General features: G+C 42.0%; 7 protein-coding genes across 7 annotated transcripts; 4 read left to right on the top strand and 3 right to left on the bottom strand.

The window, feature by feature from the left end:
* Positions 1-7: 7 nt before the first annotated feature.
* Positions 8-2,864, bottom strand: LOC145699037 (TBC1 domain family member 23-like). The gene is made up of 7 exons (XM_081776287.1): positions 2,271-2,864; positions 1,976-2,232; positions 1,443-1,929; positions 728-1,022; positions 504-684; positions 343-462; positions 8-302 (listed from the first exon to the last, which is right to left on the bottom strand). The coding sequence occupies exons 1-7, from the start codon at positions 2,862-2,864 to the stop codon at positions 239-241; spliced, it is 1,998 nt and encodes a 665-aa protein (XP_081632413.1). The 3' UTR covers positions 8-238.
* Positions 2,865-2,899: 35 nt separating this feature from the next.
* On the bottom strand, positions 2,900-4,295 carry LOC145696224 (ribose-phosphate pyrophosphokinase 2-like). The gene is made up of 6 exons (XM_081773223.1): positions 4,140-4,295; positions 3,986-4,080; positions 3,753-3,939; positions 3,572-3,708; positions 3,142-3,531; positions 2,900-3,094 (listed from the first exon to the last, which is right to left on the bottom strand). The coding sequence occupies exons 1-6, from the start codon at positions 4,177-4,179 to the stop codon at positions 2,978-2,980; spliced, it is 966 nt and encodes a 321-aa protein (XP_081629349.1). The 5' UTR covers positions 4,180-4,295; the 3' UTR covers positions 2,900-2,977.
* Positions 4,296-4,352: 57 nt separating this feature from the next.
* Positions 4,353-8,059, bottom strand: LOC145696223 (uncharacterized). Its single transcript, XM_081773222.1, has 5 exons — positions 7,785-8,059; positions 7,127-7,424; positions 6,178-7,027; positions 5,605-6,002; positions 4,353-4,618 (listed from the first exon to the last, which is right to left on the bottom strand). Exons 1-5 carry the CDS (start codon positions 7,870-7,872, stop codon positions 4,513-4,515), a joined length of 1,740 nt encoding a protein of 579 aa, XP_081629348.1. The 5' UTR covers positions 7,873-8,059; the 3' UTR covers positions 4,353-4,512.
* On the top strand, positions 8,057-10,031 carry LOC145696226 (uncharacterized). Its single transcript, XM_081773225.1, has 4 exons — positions 8,057-8,227; positions 8,370-8,515; positions 8,560-8,873; positions 9,273-10,031. Exons 1-4 carry the CDS (start codon positions 8,132-8,134, stop codon positions 9,320-9,322), a joined length of 606 nt encoding a protein of 201 aa, XP_081629351.1. The 5' UTR covers positions 8,057-8,131; the 3' UTR covers positions 9,323-10,031.
* Positions 10,032-10,150: 119 nt separating this feature from the next.
* On the top strand, positions 10,151-11,683 carry LOC145696225 (uncharacterized). Its single transcript, XM_081773224.1, has 5 exons — positions 10,151-10,215; positions 10,260-10,345; positions 10,393-10,609; positions 10,652-10,821; positions 11,085-11,683. Exons 1-5 carry the CDS (start codon positions 10,155-10,157, stop codon positions 11,277-11,279), a joined length of 729 nt encoding a protein of 242 aa, XP_081629350.1. The 5' UTR covers positions 10,151-10,154; the 3' UTR covers positions 11,280-11,683.
* A 738-nt stretch (positions 11,684-12,421) lies between these two features.
* On the top strand, positions 12,422-18,820 carry LOC145698454 (rho-associated protein kinase 1-like). The gene is made up of 19 exons (XM_081775657.1): positions 12,422-12,556; positions 12,611-12,690; positions 12,734-12,813; positions 12,853-13,299; positions 13,519-14,026; positions 14,078-14,226; positions 14,267-14,430; positions 14,473-14,640; positions 14,683-14,856; positions 14,903-14,968; positions 15,017-15,229; positions 15,270-15,441; positions 15,485-15,621; positions 15,783-16,104; positions 16,145-16,323; positions 16,371-16,826; positions 16,950-17,076; positions 17,121-17,428; positions 17,795-18,820. Exons 1-19 carry the CDS (start codon positions 12,422-12,424, stop codon positions 17,849-17,851), a joined length of 3,942 nt encoding a protein of 1,313 aa, XP_081631783.1. The 3' UTR covers positions 17,852-18,820.
* Positions 18,820-19,884, top strand: LOC145700581 (uncharacterized). Its single transcript, XM_081777876.1, has 3 exons — positions 18,820-19,224; positions 19,265-19,412; positions 19,456-19,884. Exons 1-3 carry the CDS (start codon positions 18,871-18,873, stop codon positions 19,566-19,568), a joined length of 615 nt encoding a protein of 204 aa, XP_081634002.1. The 5' UTR covers positions 18,820-18,870; the 3' UTR covers positions 19,569-19,884.
* The last annotated feature ends 2 nt before the right edge of the window (positions 19,885-19,886 follow it).

Below are 19,886 nucleotides of genomic sequence, written 5' to 3'. Positions count from 1 at the left end.
AAAGAAATCAGAAGTGCTATATATTTTTATTGAACTCTTGTTTTTTATGAATATGAATAATATATGCAAAAGTCGCTGAGAAGAAGAGCAGAATACGAATATTTTATGTTTTCAGGCATGTTTTACGAGCGCCACCACCATCATTTGTCAAGATAGAAGAAAGTTGAGAGTATTTGCAAATGTGTCGATTATCAAGCATCTACTTTGAGTTTATCAATCATTATCTGGAGAAAGGCTTTCATTTTGCGTCCCCTGTTTGGCCTAAAGCGTCCAAAACTGCTACGACTTGTCGCTTTATCTCCCTAAAAAGGCTGTCATTCACGGCTGATTCACAGAATCTACCTCGTGGCATCTCCAGCTTCTTCTAAATGGAATGTGTCTTTTGTATCATCTGTGTATCGGAAAGTGATAATTTCTGGGCATTTTTTCTTCGATGTTATTCTTGTGATCGTTGACAGCGGTCTAGGAATTGGTAAGCAATCAGTTTTGGGGATATGAGTAACCTTCTTGCTTTGATTTTCGCCCACTTTTGGTCCGAACAAGGCGCACAAATGATCAACTGAGAGGAAGAAAGCGCAAGGACGAATTTCTTGTTGTTTGGGCCAGTTGCAGACCAGTTGCCTTTGATATCTTTTCGGTGGAGAAATGCCTCCATGTTCAGCTGTTCCTCGTCATTGTCAGAGCCTAAAAGACTGATCTACTAGTGGAATCATAAAATTCAATCGACCATCACTTTCATCGTCGATACTAAACATAGGGGGATCCTTTCTGTAAGGTTGATTCAAATTCTTCTTTCCGAGACCCAGCGACGTTTCTGCTTCACTGATAGTTTTCTCAAAGCCAGCTTTGAGCTTGGCTCCGAAATCCGAACTTTTGATATTTGAAGAAACTTGGTTGGTGAACTTTGAAATGGACGAGAAAAACTTAGAAGTGGGTTTTGGAGGCTCGGGTGCTTTTTCTTCGATCAGCCACTGATAGGGATCGAGCTGCGATTCGGAAGAGTTGATGTGCATTTGAAGAGCCTTAATATTTTTGAATATTTACCGCAAAGTGATATATGATATATCATATATCAGTAAAATATTTTACATTTGTATTTTTTCCGAATGATCATTTTATTCTGAATATCAATTAAATATACACACATGGAGGTCAGAAATATCTTGAGGAATCTCCTGTTCAAACTTTACTAGCACAAGTGTGCTCTTACAGAACAAATATATTTTTTACCTAAACCGCAAACAAGGATAAATATACTAGATTTATGGTTTTTGCTTCATTTTAATCAAGGACTGATCCGTCAAAGCCCACAAATTTCTTTAAATATGGTTATGTAGGCAATCTGCACACAATCAACAAGTAGATAAGCGCCCTCCAAAAATCGCGTCACGTACTTTATGCACCTGTTGATGCAAATCTCTAAAAATACTGCCAAAAATTACCTCAAAGCCTCCGTTTATGATCGAAAGATACTTTCTTCTTTGCTTCAACAACTGGGAAACGAAAGAAATCACTGTAGGATCATTCTTCGACTCTCCAATTAGACAAACATGCGTTTCTTCTGGTGGCATTTGCAGCGACTCAATGTGGTGTTCCAATTGCGCTAGTAGCTTTTCTCCGTCTTCTGATTCTTCCAGATGCATAGTCGAGTGCAAATGACATTGATTGAAAGCATCCGGGCTTCTGACATCAAAAAGAACAAATGGCAAGCAAGAGGGATCCCCGGCGATGCTGAGGAGGGCCTCGGAAGCGGTAATTTCAGCGCAGAGGATCGACTCATGACAATCAGAAGTCGGCCTGGCGGTGAAAAGGGGCATTATTCTCATTTCGAGGTGGCTTCGGGGAGAAAGGTCGCGGTAGTTGATAGCTAGTTCGATGAAATCAGGAATGTCATCGGGTTCCATTTGTTGGAGGCAATTTGTTAGTTGACTGAAATTCAGCTTTAGCAATCTTCTTTTAAATTTTCAAAAATCACCTAACAACATCTTCAGTGCATTTTGCTTCCGTCAACTGCTCCGCAGAGTTGATAAGTAAAACGACGATCAGGAAAATAGGTAGAATCGGATCATTGCACTGGAGAATCCCGTCCCAAAGGCTCATGATGGCCTGAGATTTGGCGACGGCGAAGAGGGATGATAGAAATGGCGAGAAAGCCTCGTTGAATGGAACGCGTAAGTCTGATAGTTTCTGGCTCAGTTCTGGTTCATGATATTGAAGCAAAAGAAGAATGGACTAAATTTGTTTAGGAAGGAGATTTATGACTGAAAAACCTCTGAAGCAAAGTGAAGAGACTTGTCATTCAATGGTGTCAGTTTTGTGGCGATCGGATGAAGAAGTGTGTACTGCTGACTTGTCGTCATTTCTAACTGTAACAAGGGAGTGACTAGATAAATCCAGTTGCCAGGCTCGAGTCCTTTCGATTGAGCAAAAAACGTCGCCAACTGAATGGACCCGACGGGGAGACCATTTTCTTCAAAAAACTTTTTGATTTCCTCGGATGGCTCACAGGAAAACTCTTTCGCTTCCCGCTTCGCAACGCCTAACAAAGCTGGCCAAATCTTTTGTCGAAGCTCTGCGGTATCCTCTTCATCTGGCGTCAGAGGTCGACCAGCGAGAATCTTGCGAATCATTCCCGGGTCGCAATCAGTCTCATTTATCGTTGCCCTGAGCTCTGCCATGAAATTCTCTTCGACTGGAATTTCTGTCTTTTTGACGTCGATCCAGTCGTCATTTTCCTCATCAGAGCCGTCAGAGTTTATCGAAAAGAAAGCCGAGTTCGGATTAGTTACGTCAATTCTAGCGCTGATGCCCGGGTCAACTCCTACTGCTGAGTCCAAATACGAGTCCTCGATAAAATCATCCATTCTAGTTTTTTGCAAATTTTATTGAAAGATTGGAAAAATGAAAAAGTTCAAAATCAAATGAAGCAATAAATAAAATGAGGTAATAAGGAGATGAGAAACAATTTGAGATTCTTCTAGTTCCAGATTCCGGGAACGGTATCAAACAATGCTCGTACAGATTCGCTGTTGTGAGTTCGACGAATGGCTTCGGTCAGAAGTTGAGAAATATCGATTATTTCGAGTTTGGAGGACTGAAAATGCAGTTTTATCCTATGGAAACGAGTTGATTTTCCTATACTTTTGTAAGGTTTTCTGCTTGAGGTAGGGTGTTCGTCACAATGAGTTTATCAATCGCGCTTTTCTCGATCCTCTCGATGGAGTCAAAAGAGAACAGTCCATGAGTGACGATGGCGATTACAGAAGCTGCCTCGCAGTTTTTCAGCGCCCGAGCGGCAGTCAGAAGCGTCTCACAAGTGTCGGCCAAATCGTCCACAATTATGCAGGCTTTTCCTTTCACGTCGCCGATAACAGCGTGTCGTGTAGAAGTGGCTTCTTTTCTTTGGTCCCGATGGAAAATCGCGAATCCTGTTTTGAAGCGATCGGCAATCGCAGTAACCCGTTTCACTCCCCCAGCGTCGGGAGAGACGATCACGCACGATTCGGGATTTTTGTAGTGCTGCTTGAGCCACTGCAAAATGTGAGAGAGTGGTTAATCGGATTTCGGCTACCTGTACAATCAGAGGCCGGGCAAGAAGATTATCCACGGGGATATCGAAGAATCCTTCCGTTTGCTCAGAATGCAAATCCATCGTTATAATAGCAGTTGCACCAGCCGTCGTTAATAAATTCGCGATAAGCTTTCCTCCTTTGGAAAGTAAAAGCAGAATAATCCTCTATTCATGAATTTACCGATTGCTTTTCTTTCTGCGCCGCGCTGATCCAGCCTCGAATACGGAAAACACGGAAGAACAACAAAAACCCGATTTGCCGAAGCTGTCACACAAGCACTCGTCATGATTAACGTCTCCATCACTAAATCGTTGACTTTTTCGTTGGAAGTTTGGACGATGTAGCAATCGCAGCCGCGCACTGACTCCTGCAAAAAGAACATGTTCTTGTCGATGCTCAAGAATAAAGTAAACCTGGATTTCGACGTTTGTTTCTTTATTCTTAAACTTTGTAGTTTTGGCTTTTGCCGGATTGATTCCAAGTCGCTCGCATATTCGACCGACGAGCGCTGCAAGAGCTCTATAACATTCCTTCCTAACCTCTTTTTATCAAATTTCGAGCTCGCGCCTGGATGAGAGGAGCCAGCAAAAACCTTTATTTCCTTCATTTTCCGATCCTCTCTCCCTTTCTCTCTTTGTAGATCTTCAATAGACAGTCGTCACAAACAGAATAAGTGATATGACGTAACTTCCATTTTATTTACTTTCTAAAGATAATCAGGAAAGTACGGCGACGCTCAGAGAAGAGAAAAAACAATTAAAAGTAGATCAATACTTTTTCCTTTTAGATTGACCAAAAATACATCCTCGCATCGATTTACAAGCTTATTTTTACTGTACGAAAAGAGAGACGTACACACTCACGCGGCGGGTTGTATGAAAATAAAGTATATTTTGTATAAATGATAGAATATAAATAATGGAAAGAAAGAAGAAAGTTTTCAAGCTGGTTCGACGTAGGGAAGTTGAAAAGGTTCTCTGGTAGTTTTTGTGTTGACGTAGTCATGAGCTTCCAGCGTCCGTTTTTCGATTTTCTCGCGCACTTTGCTACAAAGAAAATTGTTGAGTTCGCCGTTCAAATCAAATAGGTGGTCCCCATTTTAACGGGCAAAGTTCCGGAGGATATCCGCATCTTAACGGATTAAATATTCATCAAGGGGCCCCTATTTTAACGGATTTTTAAGGCAACATGCCGTCAAAATCAGTTAAAATGCTGACATCCTTTAATTCTCCGTTAAGGGTAATCCTATACATCGGCGCGGCGCTGCTCGCTCGATCCGCGCTACGCCAGAACCTATTTTTCACTAGCCCATAAAATCCGAACGGAGTGAGAGTTTTTCAAAATTCAAAAAGATTTAAGATGCTTAAACTCTCTACTATTTCTCTAGCAAAAATGAAAAACATCGGCAACAAGGAACCATTTGAAAACCGCCGGTTTCCTTCGAAAGACATTTCCCGCCACATTTCTCATTCAAATTTCACAAAAATCAGATGGTCTTGTAGAGAATCGTCTGCTCTACAATTCCTGTTTCTTAGATTTTTATTTTATGCTCTCAATAATTTTACATGGTCATTTGAAAAGAGCGCTATTCTTCCTCGCGCCTCTTTGCTTCCTATTTCTCACAGCGCGCTCGCGCAGAAAAGAAAAGCACTCTCTTCAAACTATCAAAGAGAATTATTGAGAGCACATAATCAAAATCTAAGAAACAGGAATTGTAGAGCAGACGATTCTCTACAAGACCATCTGATTTTTGTGAAATTTGAATGAGAAATGTGGCGGGAAATGTCTTTCGAAGGAAACCGGCGGTTTTCAAATGGTTCCTTGTTGCCGATTTTTTTCATTTTTGCTAGAGAAATAGTAGAGAGTTTAAGCATCTTAAATCTTTTTGAATTTTGAAAAACTCTCACTCCGTTCGGATTTTATGGGCTAGTGAAAAATAGGTTCTGGCGTAGCGCGGATCGAGCGAGCAGCGCCGCGCCGATGTATAGGATTACCCTTAAAATCGGGACCAATATTTTTCGAGTAAGCTTACTTTCGAGAATTCTGCAGCCTTGAACGATATCTGTTATTATATCTATGATAGTATTGCATATCCTGCGCCAGAAGATTGAACTTTCTATCCTTTCCAGCTTCGAGGTCGTCTCTAACTCGCTCGGAGGTCTCTCTGCACTTGGAAATGTACTGTTCTCTGTTGATTCGCACGTTATATTTGATGATTTCTTTTTCAAGCTTGACATAATATTCTGAGAATTTTCGCTGGTTCTCGCGCTTCCATTTCAGATCCTTGTCTTTTGACGATTTCTCTTCGCGGAAGTCGCTGATTAGTTTCTTCTTTTTATCGTAAATTTGTTGAGATTGGGCCGCAAGGAACTCGTTGATTTCCTGGCGTTCTGCTTTTCGTGCTGATACTGCATTTATTCGGTACGTTTCCTAAATAGATATTTTCATATTGTTTTCTATATATAACTTAAATAAAAAAAAACTCAAAATGATACATCATCAGTTAGTCAGACTGAGCATCTGAAGTCTCTATTGGCAAAGGAATAATGTTTGTATTGTTTTTTATTATGTCTACAAACGAATGCCATATAAAAAAATAAAGTACCTTGAAATGTTCAATATTTTCTTGAATCTTAGCCTCTTCTTGTTTCAATTTATTCTTGCGCTCGACTGTCTTCACATGCCTCGTCTTCTTGTCTCTAATCAAATACGCCGACTCAATCGCTTTCGCAGCATCGATACTCCTCGAAACTCGCCTCAGAATATCGTTTGTCGCATTTCGCGCATTCTTTTTTGCATTTTTCTCCGCTTTCCAGGCTCGCAATTTTTCCGTTTTTTCTTCTAGCGTGTTTTCCGCCAGCGCGTCTCTGTAAATTTCCAGATTTCTTTTTTCAATTTCATGTGCTTGTTTTCGCCGAAGCGCTTCAAATGGAAGTGCTCGTTCTGCATCTGCGATTTTCGTCGATTTTCCGTACAGGCCATCTTCTACGCTGTTTTTGCTCAAATCGGGAAAGGAGAGTTCTCGCCAGAAGTCTTTCGCGTTTTTCTCGTTTTCGTCCTTGAGTATTTCCCGTAGTTTTCGTTCGTTGATCTCCACCGATCCTTTTTCGAACTTCCACTCTTCTGGGAGAAGATCTCGCCCTCTCGGTTTCACCGAAGCTGGACGAAATGGCTTGCCGCCGTTTCTGCTGATTCGTCGACGAACAAGATGTCCTCTCACGACTCGCTGGATCAGCGTCACTGGCGAAAAGTGGCACATAACATGCGTTATTTGGTGGATGATCTTGGCAAGTGAAGAGGGCGAAAAAAGAGCGGGCAGTAGGTTGATGCGGAAATTTTTGCCGAAAGGGCGGAAATCGGCGTTTTTGAAGTTGGCGTCTTCGATTAATTCTTGATCCGAAGCGATGAAATGGTCCAGGGCTTTCAGAGAGTAAACTGTGTTCAGCATGTGATGTCTTTTTGAGGCTTTGAAAATAAATGAAAATTGACAAAACTCGCTCTTGGAAAATTTTTCTCAAAGAAAATAAAGGAAACGATGTATTTTAAGCCGGTGCCTATATCCTTTTCGCGAAGCAATCGGGGTATTGTAGAGCGTGAGTCCAATGAGTCCCTGACAAAAAGATAATCCGAGGAGGCATTTGACCGTATGAATTCCGTTGTTGTGCAGATTGAGCAGTTTCAAGTTCTTGGCGCGGGCAAAGGCGTTTCCGGAGGGAAGATAGTCGATCAGATTTTGAGAAAGATCGAGCCATTCCAAAGACGGGCATTGGCGGAGAATCACGTCGAAGTGCTCCAAATCGCAGTTGGGGAGGGAGAGAAGGCGCAGGCAGCGGTTCTGGGAGACGGAGATTTCTGAAAAAGATAGGATTAGTAAAATTTTTAGAAAGACACAGTGGCACTGCGGGATATCGAAAAACTGAATGACATTATCGTCGCTGAAATCACTCGTTTCTTAGCGCCCTCTTTTGGCTTTGGTTGAAAATAAATTCATTTTGAAGCGATGTGAGCTCCACTTTAAAAATGAAACGGAGTCTTCGTAAGTAGTTTCAAAGGGATTAAAGTCAAATAATATACAAAATGATTCTACAATGGATTTCTAAGCTACATTTCTGCATCTATGAAGTTCCTACTGAATAATAATAGAAAATTGAAATTTATGCGTTCTTGGCCTTCTTCTCTAGAACTTAAAGATGAGCACAAAAAAGTTGATACCTGATATAAATCCTTGAATCAGTTCTCTCTTCGTAATCCTCAGAACCTCCCCGTCTTTTTCGCTTTCAGCATTTTCTTTCTGAATCATGTCTCTTAGGATTCGCCTTCCATTCAAAATCGTCTGATCGTTTCTTGAGCCTCGCTTCCGCGCGCTTCTTCAAACAGCTCCGAACTGGGCGTGGGCGAGCGCGGCCAGAGCCCAATCAATTTTTTCGCTCTTTTCCAAAAATTCGAAAAATCCGACTTTCCGGGTTTTTCAAATTTCCAGAGCTCGTTCCTTTTAAACTGAAATCGAGAAATTTATGCAGAAAAAATGAAAAATTAACGATCAACAATTCTAGAAATCGATGTCGCTAATTGCAGATCCGTGGAATGACCAGGATGTTCATGTCGAAGAACTAGAGGAGAAAATTTCAAGGGTTAAAATTAACTCCCACAGAGCTGTAAGTTATTTTTTTATCGGAAAATACTCATTTCTGTTGAAATTGTCTGTTAGACATTATTTTTTGATCAGTTCTATTTTCTCTATTGTGTCTTTTACGCTTTAAATATCTTGTTTTTCCATCTGATAAACCTTTTCCCTAGCATTCGCAATGGAACGATACAACTGTCAGTACCGCCCGAACAATGAATGGACCGATCGAAGCTCAACCGACAGTGAGAATCATGAAGCGAGACAATGCTCCTTCCACTGGCGCGAAACAAGTTCAGGCTGAAAAACCCGTCGACAAGTAAGACCAAGTCCCCTTTTCCTCTTCCAAAATGATCTTTTCAGGACGCTAGAAGAGCGAGAAAGAGCATACGCAGAAGCGCGACGTCGAATTCTCGGAGAAGATGGCGGCTCTTCCAGTCCTTCTCAAAAGCCTCAAAATCGAGCAAGAGAAAATCAAGAGCAGATTCAAGAACACAGCGATGCTCCTCCGCCAAGAAGAGGAGGCCGCGGTGGTGGAAGAGGATACCGCGGGCATCGAGGCAATCGAAACCAGAAACCGAGAAATGATGAGGGAAGAAACGGAGAAGGACATTACAATGAGGGACACAACAGAAGACCGGGAGGCGGCAATCGAGGACGAGGAAACAGAGCTTCTGGTAAGTTACAGTGCTGATTTCTATCAGTCTATCTTGTTAGTCTAATTTCTGGAAGCCAACTCGAAATCGCCATAGATGCGAGTTTCTTAGTCAGATTGATATCCCGCATGGAATTTTATTGACTACGGCGCCCTCTTCTGACCAAGTAACCGAATAAAAAGGCCGGAAGTTGAGCGAACTCACAACAAAAACTAAATATGAATGAGAATTTTATTTTTCAAAAATTTTGATGAAAATGAATCCAAATTTAAAGCCTTGAATAGGATTGTTAGGAGATGTTCAATTTTACATTTCTTGCAATTATATGAAATACCAATAAACTTCGAAAACTATAAAATTTCATGGTAGCCGACTTATCAAGACTGTTCCTAGTATTTCTTGATCTGATGAAAAATTCAGGCTATCGTGGTCAGCGACAGGCGCGAGCAAACAACGACAGTCGAACCTGAACTGATCTTCCGCCCTCGGCTATTCTCTCAACACCGTTCCGGGTCGTGTTCGTGATCGCTGCAAGGCATAAAACTGAAACAATCCCAAAGTTAACTTACTGTAAGTTGAAGCTTGCCTTCTCAAGTAGCAGCCGGGACCGTTCCCCGCTCTCCAAGTTCAATCCTTACTCAAACAAAAATCTACTGCAGATGGCAAAAGGAGGAAGAAGAAAAAAAAAATAAAGAGAAAGTTCGTTGATCCTTTTTTATTCAACACTTGAACTCTGAACCAGATGCTTCCTTTCCTGATACCGTAGTTCTGATGCGTTGCCGTTTCATGTCTTGTACGATTCGTGTTATTTTACTATCCACTTATTACTATTTTACTAAAAAATCATAGCTTTTCAAATTTCATTAATTCACTAATAATTTCAAGAAATCAAAGTCATTCAAACTAAAAATAACTACCACGCATATTTTAATAGGAAAATCAATAAAACATTAATTTTCCATTCTGTTATTCTTTTTTCAATAAAAAAATAAATTCTAAAAGAGTTGAAGAGTCAGCTTTAAAAGTGGCTTTGAAATCAGCAATTTTATCATCAACGATCGTTAGAATTGACTCACCAGTCGATAGAATTGTAGCCCCGAGGCATTTTCTGTCAAATTTCCTCCCCAATTTCAACCCTAATTGCCACCGGCTTCTTCATTTCATTATTCGCCAGGTCGACGAGTAGCACCACCGGGGAGCACTTACCGTAGATTCCGAAAACAAGTGTCAAAGAAGTGGACACCGGAGGTTGATACTTTTTTCGCCAAGAAGGTCGAGGTTTTATTTTGATTTTTTAGAAAGATGGAGACGATAAAGAGAAAGATAAATGCGCTAAAGGACGAAATCGAACGTAAAGATGAAGGTAAAAAATAATATTTGACAAGAAAAAATTACTGTGATTTTCAGAAATTCAGCATTTACGGGACGAGCTAAAAAGACAAAAGAACGAGCGAGAACACTACGAACAAGAAGCCACTTCTCTCGTCAGAAAAGTCAGTTCTCTTCCTTGCTATCAACCAGTTAACCCTCTTTTCCTTAGTGTCAATTGCTAGAATCGGATCTAGACAGAACAGAGGACACGCTCGCGCAGACGATGAAAAAACTCGAGCTTTCGGAAAGAGCACGAGACGAGGCTGATGTTGCTCTTCGATCGTTGGAAAACGCGGAACAGACAAATTACGACAAGCTCGACCAACAAGAACATGCACTCAAGACGGCGCAAATGAGCGCTAACGACAGCGATCGAAGATATGAAGGTATGCTCGTCCTCGTTTTATGTCATTAACAGTCGCTACTAGAATGCGCAAGAAAACTCAACGTTCTCGAAAGCGAGCTCGAGAGGAGTGAAGATCGCGTGGATAAATTATCGATCGAAAACGCTCGACTGAAGGAAGAAGTCCGCCAATTATCAAATGAACGGAAGTCGTTTGAGGCCTCTGATGAGCAATTTGCTGCTCGAGAAACTCATGTAATTATTTATTAATATCTCAATCTTGAATTATGCTTGGCCTTTTTGATTTGTCCAAATTTGTTACTATTTGCGTTATGAAAATGGAGCCGTGCCAAAATCATGAGTGGCTTCTCCTCTCATCAGACAGAGTTGAAAGTTAAACACACGCTTGCAAAGTGGCGGCATGCAAACAGTGTACCCGCCGAGCGTTCAAGCTCTGACATCACGAATTTTCGCGTTTTAGCGCTACGTATTTAAAAATGTGACCTTGTTCTTTATAGCTCGAAAATCGCATCGGCCATTTGAGCCAGGCAAACATGGAGCTGGAGCGGACGAACGACATTCTTGTCAAAGAAAATCACCAGCTCGTCAAGGCTGTCGAGAGTTACGAAGTCGAACTCGACAATCTGCAAAAGAAAAAAGACGCCGTCCAGCAGGAACTGGACCAGACACTCCAAGCGCTCAACGAGATTTAACTTCCTCCAGCGCCTTTTCAGTACAGCATCTTGCCTTATTAAATTAAAAAAGAATCACAAATTGAAACATTTCTAAACATAACGGTATTAGCCAGCTCTAATATTGCCACAAATCCCCTTGCACTTGAAGCTTCTCACCAAAATCCTTCTCGTTTCTCCAATTTCTTGCTTACTCGTTTCGTATACCCACCTTCACGTACACTTCCTTTCAAGCAAAACCATCATTACTTGTTATTATAACTGTAACTGTCGCATCTTTCATCATATCCGTGCAATTCCCAAAATTTCACTTACTTCTTCTTCTTTTTTTTTATCTTTTGCTTATTTTCAATTTATAGTTCAATTATTCGCAAAAACCTATGTGCAATAAAAATCTAACAATAAAGCTTTTTTTTTTCAAAAAACAGACGATTCATGAAATCAACGATGAGTACCGCCATCTAATCACCAAAATGATTGGCACCGCTTTTTGTTTTCAACGATTTTTAACTCGAGTGAAGGAGAAAAAATCAACGAAGAAGTGAAGCCGGACCATTATGTTTTCTTTTCTTTATCTGATCCGGGATTTTCACCGGCAAATCCGTTCAAGTTCAAAATCGCCCCATTTTCCTTCATTTTTCGATCGATTTTTTTCACATTTTTCTTTTAATATTTGCTTGCGCCTCAATGAGAATATTTTCAACGCATGTTTGCTTTTATACAAGTCATGATTTACGCTCTCCTCTCTCGCTTTCTCCAATTCTGAGCGCTACAGAGACTTCAGCGTTTTTGAGAGTTTGAGCTTGGGGAAATTAACGAAACCTACGCATCCGTAAAACGTAAAAAAGTGAGCTTGACATTTTTTTGTCAAAAAATGAGTTAATTATGCTGAGATTATGCTGCGCATGCTACTGAGCAAAGAGCATGAGGCGGGAGTGGGCCTCCATTGTTCAAAAGAGCTTTTTTTTCTCGCTGCTCTTGGCAGCTGTAAATCTCATTTTTCCTTCAAATGTCGACCAATGGTTATGTTATTGAGCGATCCCGGCGGCGTCAAGCGTTAAAAACACCGTTTTTTCATAAATGCAAGATTATATTTTTCAGAGACTGTGGCGAAGTGTGTTCGGATGAGAGAGATACAATCGAAAATCGGAAAATAGAAAAAAATGAATACGGAGCCAAAAGAAAAGGTGCTCCACGAGCTACTGTATGACAAGAGAGGAAAGTTCAATGTCGACGTACTGTTGGATTGCATCGTCGCACTGTATAATGACTGTAACTCGCCGGCGATCAAGGAGAGGGTTCAAATTTGCCGCTTTTATAGATTCTTTGGCGTATTATGAACCCAAGAAAAGGCAAATACCAATATCAAAAAGTTCATAGAAAGACTAGAGCCATTTATCAATAAAGTTCAAAATGCACGCCCTCGAATCAGGTAAAGACGAATCTTTCCCCATTCAAAATTAAAAATAAACCAGCGACTATCAAAAAATCAAAATCATCGGGCGCGGAGCTTTCGGCGAGGTGCAGCTCTGTCGGCACAAGACAACAAAGAAAGGTAATTAGTTGCAAAGCGGCCGAGTAATCGCCTCTTTAGTCTGCGCGATGAAGATTTTGTCGAAGACGGAGGTGACCAAGAGGTCGGACACGGCTTTCTTCTGGGAGGAGCGCGATATCATGGCGACAACGACCTCCCCCTGGGTTGTAAAAATGTACGAGGCCTTTCAAGACAAGAAGCATCTGTATATCGTGATGGAGTTCATGCCCGGCGGCGACCTCGTCAATGTCCTTGGCAATTACGAGTTTCCGGACAAATGGGCGATCTTCTACACGGCCGAAGCGGTTCTAGCAATCAACGCTATCCACGAAATGGGCTACATTCATCGAGATATCAAGCCAGAAAACATGCTTCTCGACGCGGGCGGGCATCTAAAAATCGCTGATTTTGGCACGTGTATGAAAATGGACGCGAAGAAAAAGGTCAGGAATGACAACGCGGTGGGGACGCCCGATTACATCTCGCCAGAAGTCCTCCAGTCACAAGGTAAAATTATAAAAAGCAGCCTTGACGCTTGGCATTTATCAATTTCTTTGTATTCGCGCTCATACTTACGAGGGTGATTTATCACCTTGGCATATTGAACGCTGTCTTTACGGGAATTTACGCCGTTCAATCTACTCAGACTTGATCAGCGTCCAAATATCTTAAAATGAATTCATTAATTTTCTGTTCTGAAATTATCGAAATGTATGAAATTTTCAGGTAAAATGGCTGTATACGGTCGTGAAGTCGACTTCTGGTCCCTCGGGGTCGTCATCTACGAAATGCTCTACGGCGACCCACCGTTCTACTCCGACGGCCTTGTCGGAACCTACGGAAAAATTCTCGACCACCAGAATTCGCTTAAATTTCCTGACGACGTGCCACAGAATAATTTCCAAAAAGTGGCGCAAGATCTGATCCGTAAATTCCTCACCTATCAAGATCAACGTCTTGGAGCTCGAGGAATCGAACCCATCAAGAAACACCCCTTTTTTATCAATGACGAGTGGACCTGGGATAATATTCGCGAGTCCGTGCCGCCCTATGCCGTCGAAATCACCTCTGAAATTGATACGAAGCACTTTGACGAGATTGAAGAACGCGAGTCGAGTACGGAGGCATTCGCTGTCCCGAAGACATACCTCGGGAACCACTTGAACTTTGTTGGTTTTTCATATTCCGACGATCCGAAGTGGATCCAGCCCGGTGCTAACAGAAATACCTCATCGTAAGTGAATGCAGCCTCAAATCAACGCATCGATTAACTTTTTATCTTCAGCTCTAGTTCATCTAAACCTCCGCTAAATCATCAACAGTCATTGCCTTCTCGAGCCAGTACAAGTGCTCTTACTGATGGCCGTTCTAGAGAGCTAGAAAATCAACTCAGAGACAAAGAAAAAGAGCTTCGAAACAAAAATACTAAAATAGGTAATAACAAAACCTCATTCATCCGTCTAACCGGCCGTAGATCAACTTGAAAGAAGTAGAGCCGATGCTGATGGAAGAGTTCGCGAGCTGGAGCAAGAAATCCGTAAGCTGGAATCATTCACGAAGGAGTCTTCACGAAGCCAAGAAGAAAATCTTCAAAAAGTATTCACTCTTGAAGCGGATATTTCATCGCTGAAATCAAAGGTTCATTCGAAATGTCATGTTCGAAATTAAAAATAATTTCAGCTTGCTGAGCAAAGTCAGTTCCACCGTCGCGATCAAGAGAAGATTAAAATGCTGACGCGCGAGTTACAGGATGAAAAAGATAAACTCCAATCGACACTTGACTCGCAATCAGCTCAAAGACGAGAAGTTCAACAGCAGAAGTACGCATACACGGAGCTTGATAATCAGGTGAAAAGTCCACCAAATATACATTTCCTCAATATAATTTAGGTTCGAGATCTTACCGCAAAACACAACTCGGCGAAGATGGAAAATGCGAAGCTCAGAGAGGAGTTGAAAAATGAGCGAGACAGGATGTCTAGCAGCCAGAGCAGGGAACAAATGAAGATTGTCACTCTTGAATCCGAGCTCAAGCAGGCCAAGTTCTCCTTGACCGAAGTCAAGGTGAGGAGTGGTTTCTTTTGATTCTTTTTTAAAACCATGATTTTAGGAGAGCAGCGAGCGTGATGCCAAGCGACTCCGATCCGAGCTAGACATGGTCACGAGGCGCAAACAGGTAATCAAAGGGATGATATCTTTGTAGGTTAAAACTTTGCTACTTTAGGCTCTCGAGCAAGAGTCACAGCTCCGAAAACGTAAAATCGAAGAGCTTAATGGCGACCTTGCACAAATGCGCGACTCGAACATGAAAGCCGCGAGAACTGAAGCTTCCAGAACGCGAATGGCCCTTGAGGAAGACGCCCAAAAGATGCGCGAAGCGATGAGGGACCTCGAGGACAAGTGCGCTAAGTCTGAATTTGAGAATCGCCAGAAAGAGGTGCCGTATTTGCCCGTACATTTGTTTTAATCAATTTCAGGACCGTATCGTTCTCCTGGAAAGAGACAATGCCGACTTCGCAAATCGCCAAAACGAGCAAAAAGCGCGAGCAGAGGCGATCTCCCGCGAAAATCACGAACTCAAGATTCAACTTGAGCAAGCTCGCCGCGACCATGAGAACAGGATAAGAACCGAAAGCCGGCAGAAATCAGGTTCATCCGTTCTATCTCTCCAGTAATTTTAAATTCCATTAAGATCAATTTGAAGCGGAGATCGGCAGTTTGACCGAGTTGCTCGAGCGGGAAAAGAAGAAGTCCGAGACGCTGGAGAAACAACTCGGCGAGCTTCATGATCAGCATGAGACGCAGCAGTACTTTGCTACTCTTTACAAGGTACACTTAGGCTATAATTTCTCCAAATTAAAAATTTAAGAAAAAATACTCGAATTGCAAAGAGTTCATCGTAAGGTGATGCCATTTATTTTATGCTCTTTATCAGCTTTCACTTATCTTCCTACTTTTTGACCTTTCAATGAGATAATGATTCTTTATAGTCGCAAGTTCGCGAGAAAAAAGACGAGCTCGAAGACGAAAAGGCGAATATCGAAGCTCTGAACGGCAGAATACAACAGCTGGAGCAAGAGAAAGCCAAGATGAACGTCGCACACATGAAGATGACCGAGGAGCGACAGCAGCGTTTCAACCAAGAGCTCGATAGATTGGCGAATGAGAGCACGGGCATATCGCAGCGCGAGTTGGAGGACGCCAAGAGTAGAATTCGAGAGCTTGAGCAGGCGCTCTTTAACGCAAATGACAGCTACGAAGAGATCGACAGGGAGAATAAGATGCTCCAGCTCAAGATCGAGGAAACCGAAGGTAGTCATTTAATTGAGTTTCTCTTTTTCAACCTTTCTAGGCTTGGAAGAGGCGTATGCTAACTTGCAGAACCAATGGCAAGAGGAAAAGAGCGAGCTGGAAAAGAAGCTCAATCAAGAGATCTTGCTGAAGAAGCAGTCTGTCAACAAACTCGTCCAGGTTATGACCAAGAAGCCGACGGAGACTCCCATCTCTGGCAAAAACAAGAAGAACCTCAAGGTAGGTCCATCATCTCTAGCATCAAATGACACGTTTAACTCGTTCAGGAAGAGCTCAAGAAGGCAGAACGCAAGCTCAAGGACTACGAAGTGGCGAAAGCGGACGACAACCGTAACCACCTCAACATCGTCAAAAACAAAGACCGCGAGATCGAAGATCTACGCGACATCATCCAAAAAGAATCCGCCAATCTCGAGGAGCGCCAGATGGAAAACGAAGCCCTCAAGATGGAGCTAGAGACCGCTAGAAAGAATCTAGAAGAGATGAAAGCCACGAACACGCTGGGAAGATCAGGAAATCTGTCGATCAGCACAATGTCGCTAGAATCGGGCAGAAAAGAAGGTTGGTTAGAGATACCGTCAGCGAGAGGGATTAGCTCCACGAGGAGAGATGGTGGCTGGGTGAAGGTTTATGTGATCTTGTCCGACGATAGACTCTTTTTCTACGCTAAAATGGAGGACTATCAGGCACACAAGCCAAAGAAAATTATTGAGCTGTCAAAGGTGAGTCATTTATTCTAAGTAAACTCCCTCTTTCCTCTACCAAGAAGCATTCAGCGGGTACGAAAGTTTTACGACGCGCCCACCTACGATTTTTTTAATTAAAAATTTTGATCATTTTTTAAGCTTTACCACGTCCGTGCGGTAACGAGAAATGACGCGTTCCGAGCAAAGGAGCACGAAATCCCGAGAATGTTCCAAATCATGTACGGCGAGCAAGGGCTTACCATGGGCGATCCAAATTCGAAATACGGTAACTTCAGTGTAAACGCAGCTTTTTTGAGTCATTTCCTTCAGCACACAAGTTTGTGAACATCACCTATCGAACACCTGCCGAGTGCGACTTCGAAAACTGCCAGGAAGGGCAACTGTGGGGCATCGTACGCGCTCCCCAGGCCGTAGCGTGCCAAAAGTGCAACCACAAGTATCATGCGTCGCACGTGGCCCCCAACTCGCCCGACTACATGAGAGTGCCGCAGTGCCGAGGCATCGTCGCCGAGGAGATGCTCGTCCTTGCGCCGGACATTGGCGACCAAAACGATTGGCTCAGATGCTTGATGAAAAAGATCGAGAAAGCGCCGCCAGGGAATCAAGGCAGCCAGCCGGTAAGATAGTCATTCATGTTCAGTGTTCGTTAACCAATCATAATCAAGAGAGCAGGAAGGAACTTGCCTGTCCGCTCGACATCATTTCAAATCGGACGCGATAGTCCTATGAGATCCAAATCTCATAGATAAAGAAATCCTATAGAACGTATGGTATTTTCCATTTTTTTTAAGTATCCGCACCACTGTAGATACCATTTTCCGAAGATCAATTATTCGGGGAAAGGAGTTCACCAGTTTTCGTTATATAAATCTTTATAACTTACGTTTTACCCTTTCAAGAGCTTTAAAGCCCTTAGAAAGAGCATAACATCGAATCGATTTAACAAAAAACACCTATATTTTCATCTCTAACTGTAATTTTAGCAATTCAACCGGCACTCGCCAATGACGACATCAATAAAATCTCGTCTGAAGCGATAACATTCTCCTCCACACTCCTCCAAAAATTCAAATCCTTCAAGTTTTCAATATTACCTCCAAAAACCCAAACAACCACACACTTCTCATCCTCGCTAGATTCACTAGCGCACATTTCATTCATTGTCACGAAGAATGTAATGAAAAAGTGCCTTTCGTTATCACAAAAATTGTTGATTTTTAAAATTTCTGATTTGCATTCATATTCTTTTCTCATCTTATATATATATTTCTGTACTGTTGTCTTTCTCCCAATTCCAAGCACAAAAAGAAGGCCCAAACCTAAAGAAAACAAACATTCACCGAAAAGAATCCTATCTAAAAAATCTTTATTTCGTTCACTAAGTGCCAACTATGACAAAACCCATTGGTTCACATGAAAAACTCGAAAATGCTTGGAAAAAAACTGCACAACAGCATTTCTATGATATGAATAAAGTTCAACAAATTGCGTTCAAAATTTCTCATGAAAATATGTTTCTTGTGACTGGATCGTACTTCTAAGATGCCTAGGCTGATGCCACGTGATTATATTACTTGAAATTTCAAGTGAATAAGATCAAGTCGAATAGAGTTTTTTAAACAATCAGATTTGAAGCATGTTTCAAAAGTTAATACCAGTTTAAAATTTATAAACCCCTTATTGATTCTCAATCCAGATAAAAAAGATAAAATATTCTTCAACCATTTACTATTTCTAGTTTTATGTTCTATCCTAAAGGCCTTTCTGTACAAAAGCTCGCTCCAAATCTCACACACTGCTTGACTCTCAAACATTTCGCAGTAAATTGTGAAGCAAGACAAACCCTTTCAGTATTGACCAATCCTTGATCATCATCAACCCTTCTATTCTTTATTTTTTATGTTTCTCGAAAATTCAATTTCAATTTCTCACAATTGATTAATTTTTTCCGTTGAAGAAAGTAACTGTTCATGGCTACAATACACATTCCGAGTATAAGCTCAGTCCGAGGTTCTTTTTCTAGCAAGTCGTATTTTCAGAGACTCTTGAGAGCGTCAGTATGAGCACGGAGGACTTGTCTTTGGATGATTACATCGCAAAACGCCGCATCAGTGTCAATCGACCTGATCAACGAGGGCGTCGTCGATCCGGCGGTTATTACAACAACAATAACCGCAGTCGCAGTCCCGCATTCTGGGAACACGATTTGTACGACGAAGATGGAAGACGACCCCGCTCCTCCATGGCTGGAAATCGTCGTTCATCGTTTCGCTCGCGCTCGAGATCCCCTGTGTCCCGCCCTCGTTCTCGCTACGGAAAGAGATTTGATCGAGAGAATCGGACTCTCGATCGCTCTGGATGCAAGATCATCATAGACAATCTCGACTACGGCGTTACCGATGACGATATGGAGGTAGTGACAACGAAAAGAGGCTTCAATTAATTATTTTTAGGAGCTTTTCCGTGAATTCGGAGACATCAAGCGGGTCTCCGTGCTCTTCAACAGCCAGGGCAAGTCCACAGGCTCCGCGGAGATTGTTTTTCGCCGACCGGAATTTGCCAACGACGCTCAAGTACAGTACGATGGTGTGCTTCTTGATGGTTTGTCTCTTGACCGTGCCAGATAGGATCAATATTATTCTAGGGCGACCAATGCACATCACAGTGGTAAGAGACCACACTTCTCGTTACCCGAGCCGAGACCGCTCCCGCTCGCCACAGTACTACGGCCGCCGACCCTCTTCTCGACAATACTGATTCCGCGCGTGCTCTTTCCGCCCAACTATCTTCAAATAAACAGAAAATTGAAAAAACATTTATCTTCCTTTTCCTTGATTGAGTCAAAACGCGTACTTATTTCAACCAAAAAGTTTTCTCAAAAAGTGTTTACAAAAAGTGTATTTTTCAGCCAAGTACTGTCAATGCCCGTCTTGCTCAGTTAACAATTTGTACCATTTATTTTCCACCGTTTTTCTTCTATTGAAACCACGCTGTATTTTGCAAAGATTAGAAATATCAAGATCTTCCGTCGTTTTTTATTAAATTATTTGCATTTAAAACCTTATCAATTCTGGC

Source organism: Oikopleura dioica, chromosome 2, assembly GCF_907165135.1.
Source record: "Oikopleura dioica chromosome 2, OKI2018_I68_1.0, whole genome shotgun sequence".
Classification (NCBI taxonomy): Eukaryota; Metazoa; Chordata; class Appendicularia; order Copelata; family Oikopleuridae; genus Oikopleura; species Oikopleura dioica.
This window is presented reverse-complemented; position numbering and strand designations above follow the sequence as displayed.

Excerpts from the sequence above, each read along its gene's own strand:
- LOC145696223 (XM_081773222.1), bottom strand. The coding sequence starts at position 7,872 with ATGATTCAGAAAGAAAATGCTGAAAGCGAAAAAGACGGGGAGGTTCTG. Across the intron at positions 7,425-7,784 it reads GATTCAAGGATTTATATCAG|AAATCTCCGTCTCCCAGAAC; the intron begins GTATCAACTTTT and ends TATCTTTTTCAG. Across the intron at positions 7,028-7,126 it reads GCTTCGCGAAAAGGATATAG|ACATCACATGCTGAACACAG; the intron begins GCACCGGCTTAA and ends AGCCTCAAAAAG.
- LOC145698454 (XM_081775657.1), top strand. The coding sequence starts at position 12,422 with ATGAATACGGAGCCAAAAGAAAAGGTGCTCCACGAGCTACTGTATGAC. Across the intron at positions 16,324-16,370 it reads AAAACAAGAAGAACCTCAAG|GAAGAGCTCAAGAAGGCAGA; the intron begins GTAGGTCCATCA and ends TAACTCGTTCAG. Across the intron at positions 16,827-16,949 it reads AAATTATTGAGCTGTCAAAG|CTTTACCACGTCCGTGCGGT; the intron begins GTGAGTCATTTA and ends TCATTTTTTAAG.
- LOC145696224 (XM_081773223.1), bottom strand. The coding sequence starts at position 4,179 with ATGAAGGAAATAAAGGTTTTTGCTGGCTCCTCTCATCCAG. Across the intron at positions 4,081-4,139 it reads TGCTGGCTCCTCTCATCCAG|CGCTCGTCGGTCGAATATGC; the intron begins GCGCGAGCTCGA and ends GAGCTCTTGCAG. Across the intron at positions 3,940-3,985 it reads AAACAAACGTCGAAATCCAG|GAGTCAGTGCGCGGCTGCGA; the intron begins GTTTACTTTATT and ends TTCTTTTTGCAG.
- LOC145696226 (XM_081773225.1), top strand. The coding sequence starts at position 8,132 with ATGTCGCTAATTGCAGATCCGTGGAATGACCAGGATGTTCATGTCGAA. Across the intron at positions 8,516-8,559 it reads GCTGAAAAACCCGTCGACAA|GACGCTAGAAGAGCGAGAAA; the intron begins GTAAGACCAAGT and ends TGATCTTTTCAG. Across the intron at positions 8,874-9,272 it reads ACGAGGAAACAGAGCTTCTG|GCTATCGTGGTCAGCGACAG; the intron begins GTAAGTTACAGT and ends TGAAAAATTCAG.
- LOC145699037 (XM_081776287.1), bottom strand. The coding sequence starts at position 2,864 with ATGGATGATTTTATCGAGGACTCGTATTTGGACTCAGCAGTAGGAGTT. Across the intron at positions 2,233-2,270 it reads CTCTTCACTTTGCTTCAGAG|TCCATTCTTCTTTTGCTTCA; the intron begins GTTTTTCAGTCA and ends AAACAAATTTAG. Across the intron at positions 685-727 it reads TATCGACGATGAAAGTGATG|GCTCTGACAATGACGAGGAA; the intron begins GTCGATTGAATT and ends TCAGTCTTTTAG.
- LOC145700581 (XM_081777876.1), top strand. The coding sequence starts at position 18,871 with ATGAGCACGGAGGACTTGTCTTTGGATGATTACATCGCAAAACGCCGC. Across the intron at positions 19,225-19,264 it reads TTACCGATGACGATATGGAG|GAGCTTTTCCGTGAATTCGG; the intron begins GTAGTGACAACG and ends AATTATTTTTAG. Across the intron at positions 19,413-19,455 it reads CGATGGTGTGCTTCTTGATG|GGCGACCAATGCACATCACA; the intron begins GTTTGTCTCTTG and ends ATATTATTCTAG.
- LOC145696225 (XM_081773224.1), top strand. The coding sequence starts at position 10,155 with ATGGAGACGATAAAGAGAAAGATAAATGCGCTAAAGGACGAAATCGAA. Across the intron at positions 10,610-10,651 it reads CAGCGATCGAAGATATGAAG|AATGCGCAAGAAAACTCAAC; the intron begins GTATGCTCGTCC and ends AGTCGCTACTAG. Across the intron at positions 10,822-11,084 it reads TTGCTGCTCGAGAAACTCAT|CTCGAAAATCGCATCGGCCA; the intron begins GTAATTATTTAT and ends TGTTCTTTATAG.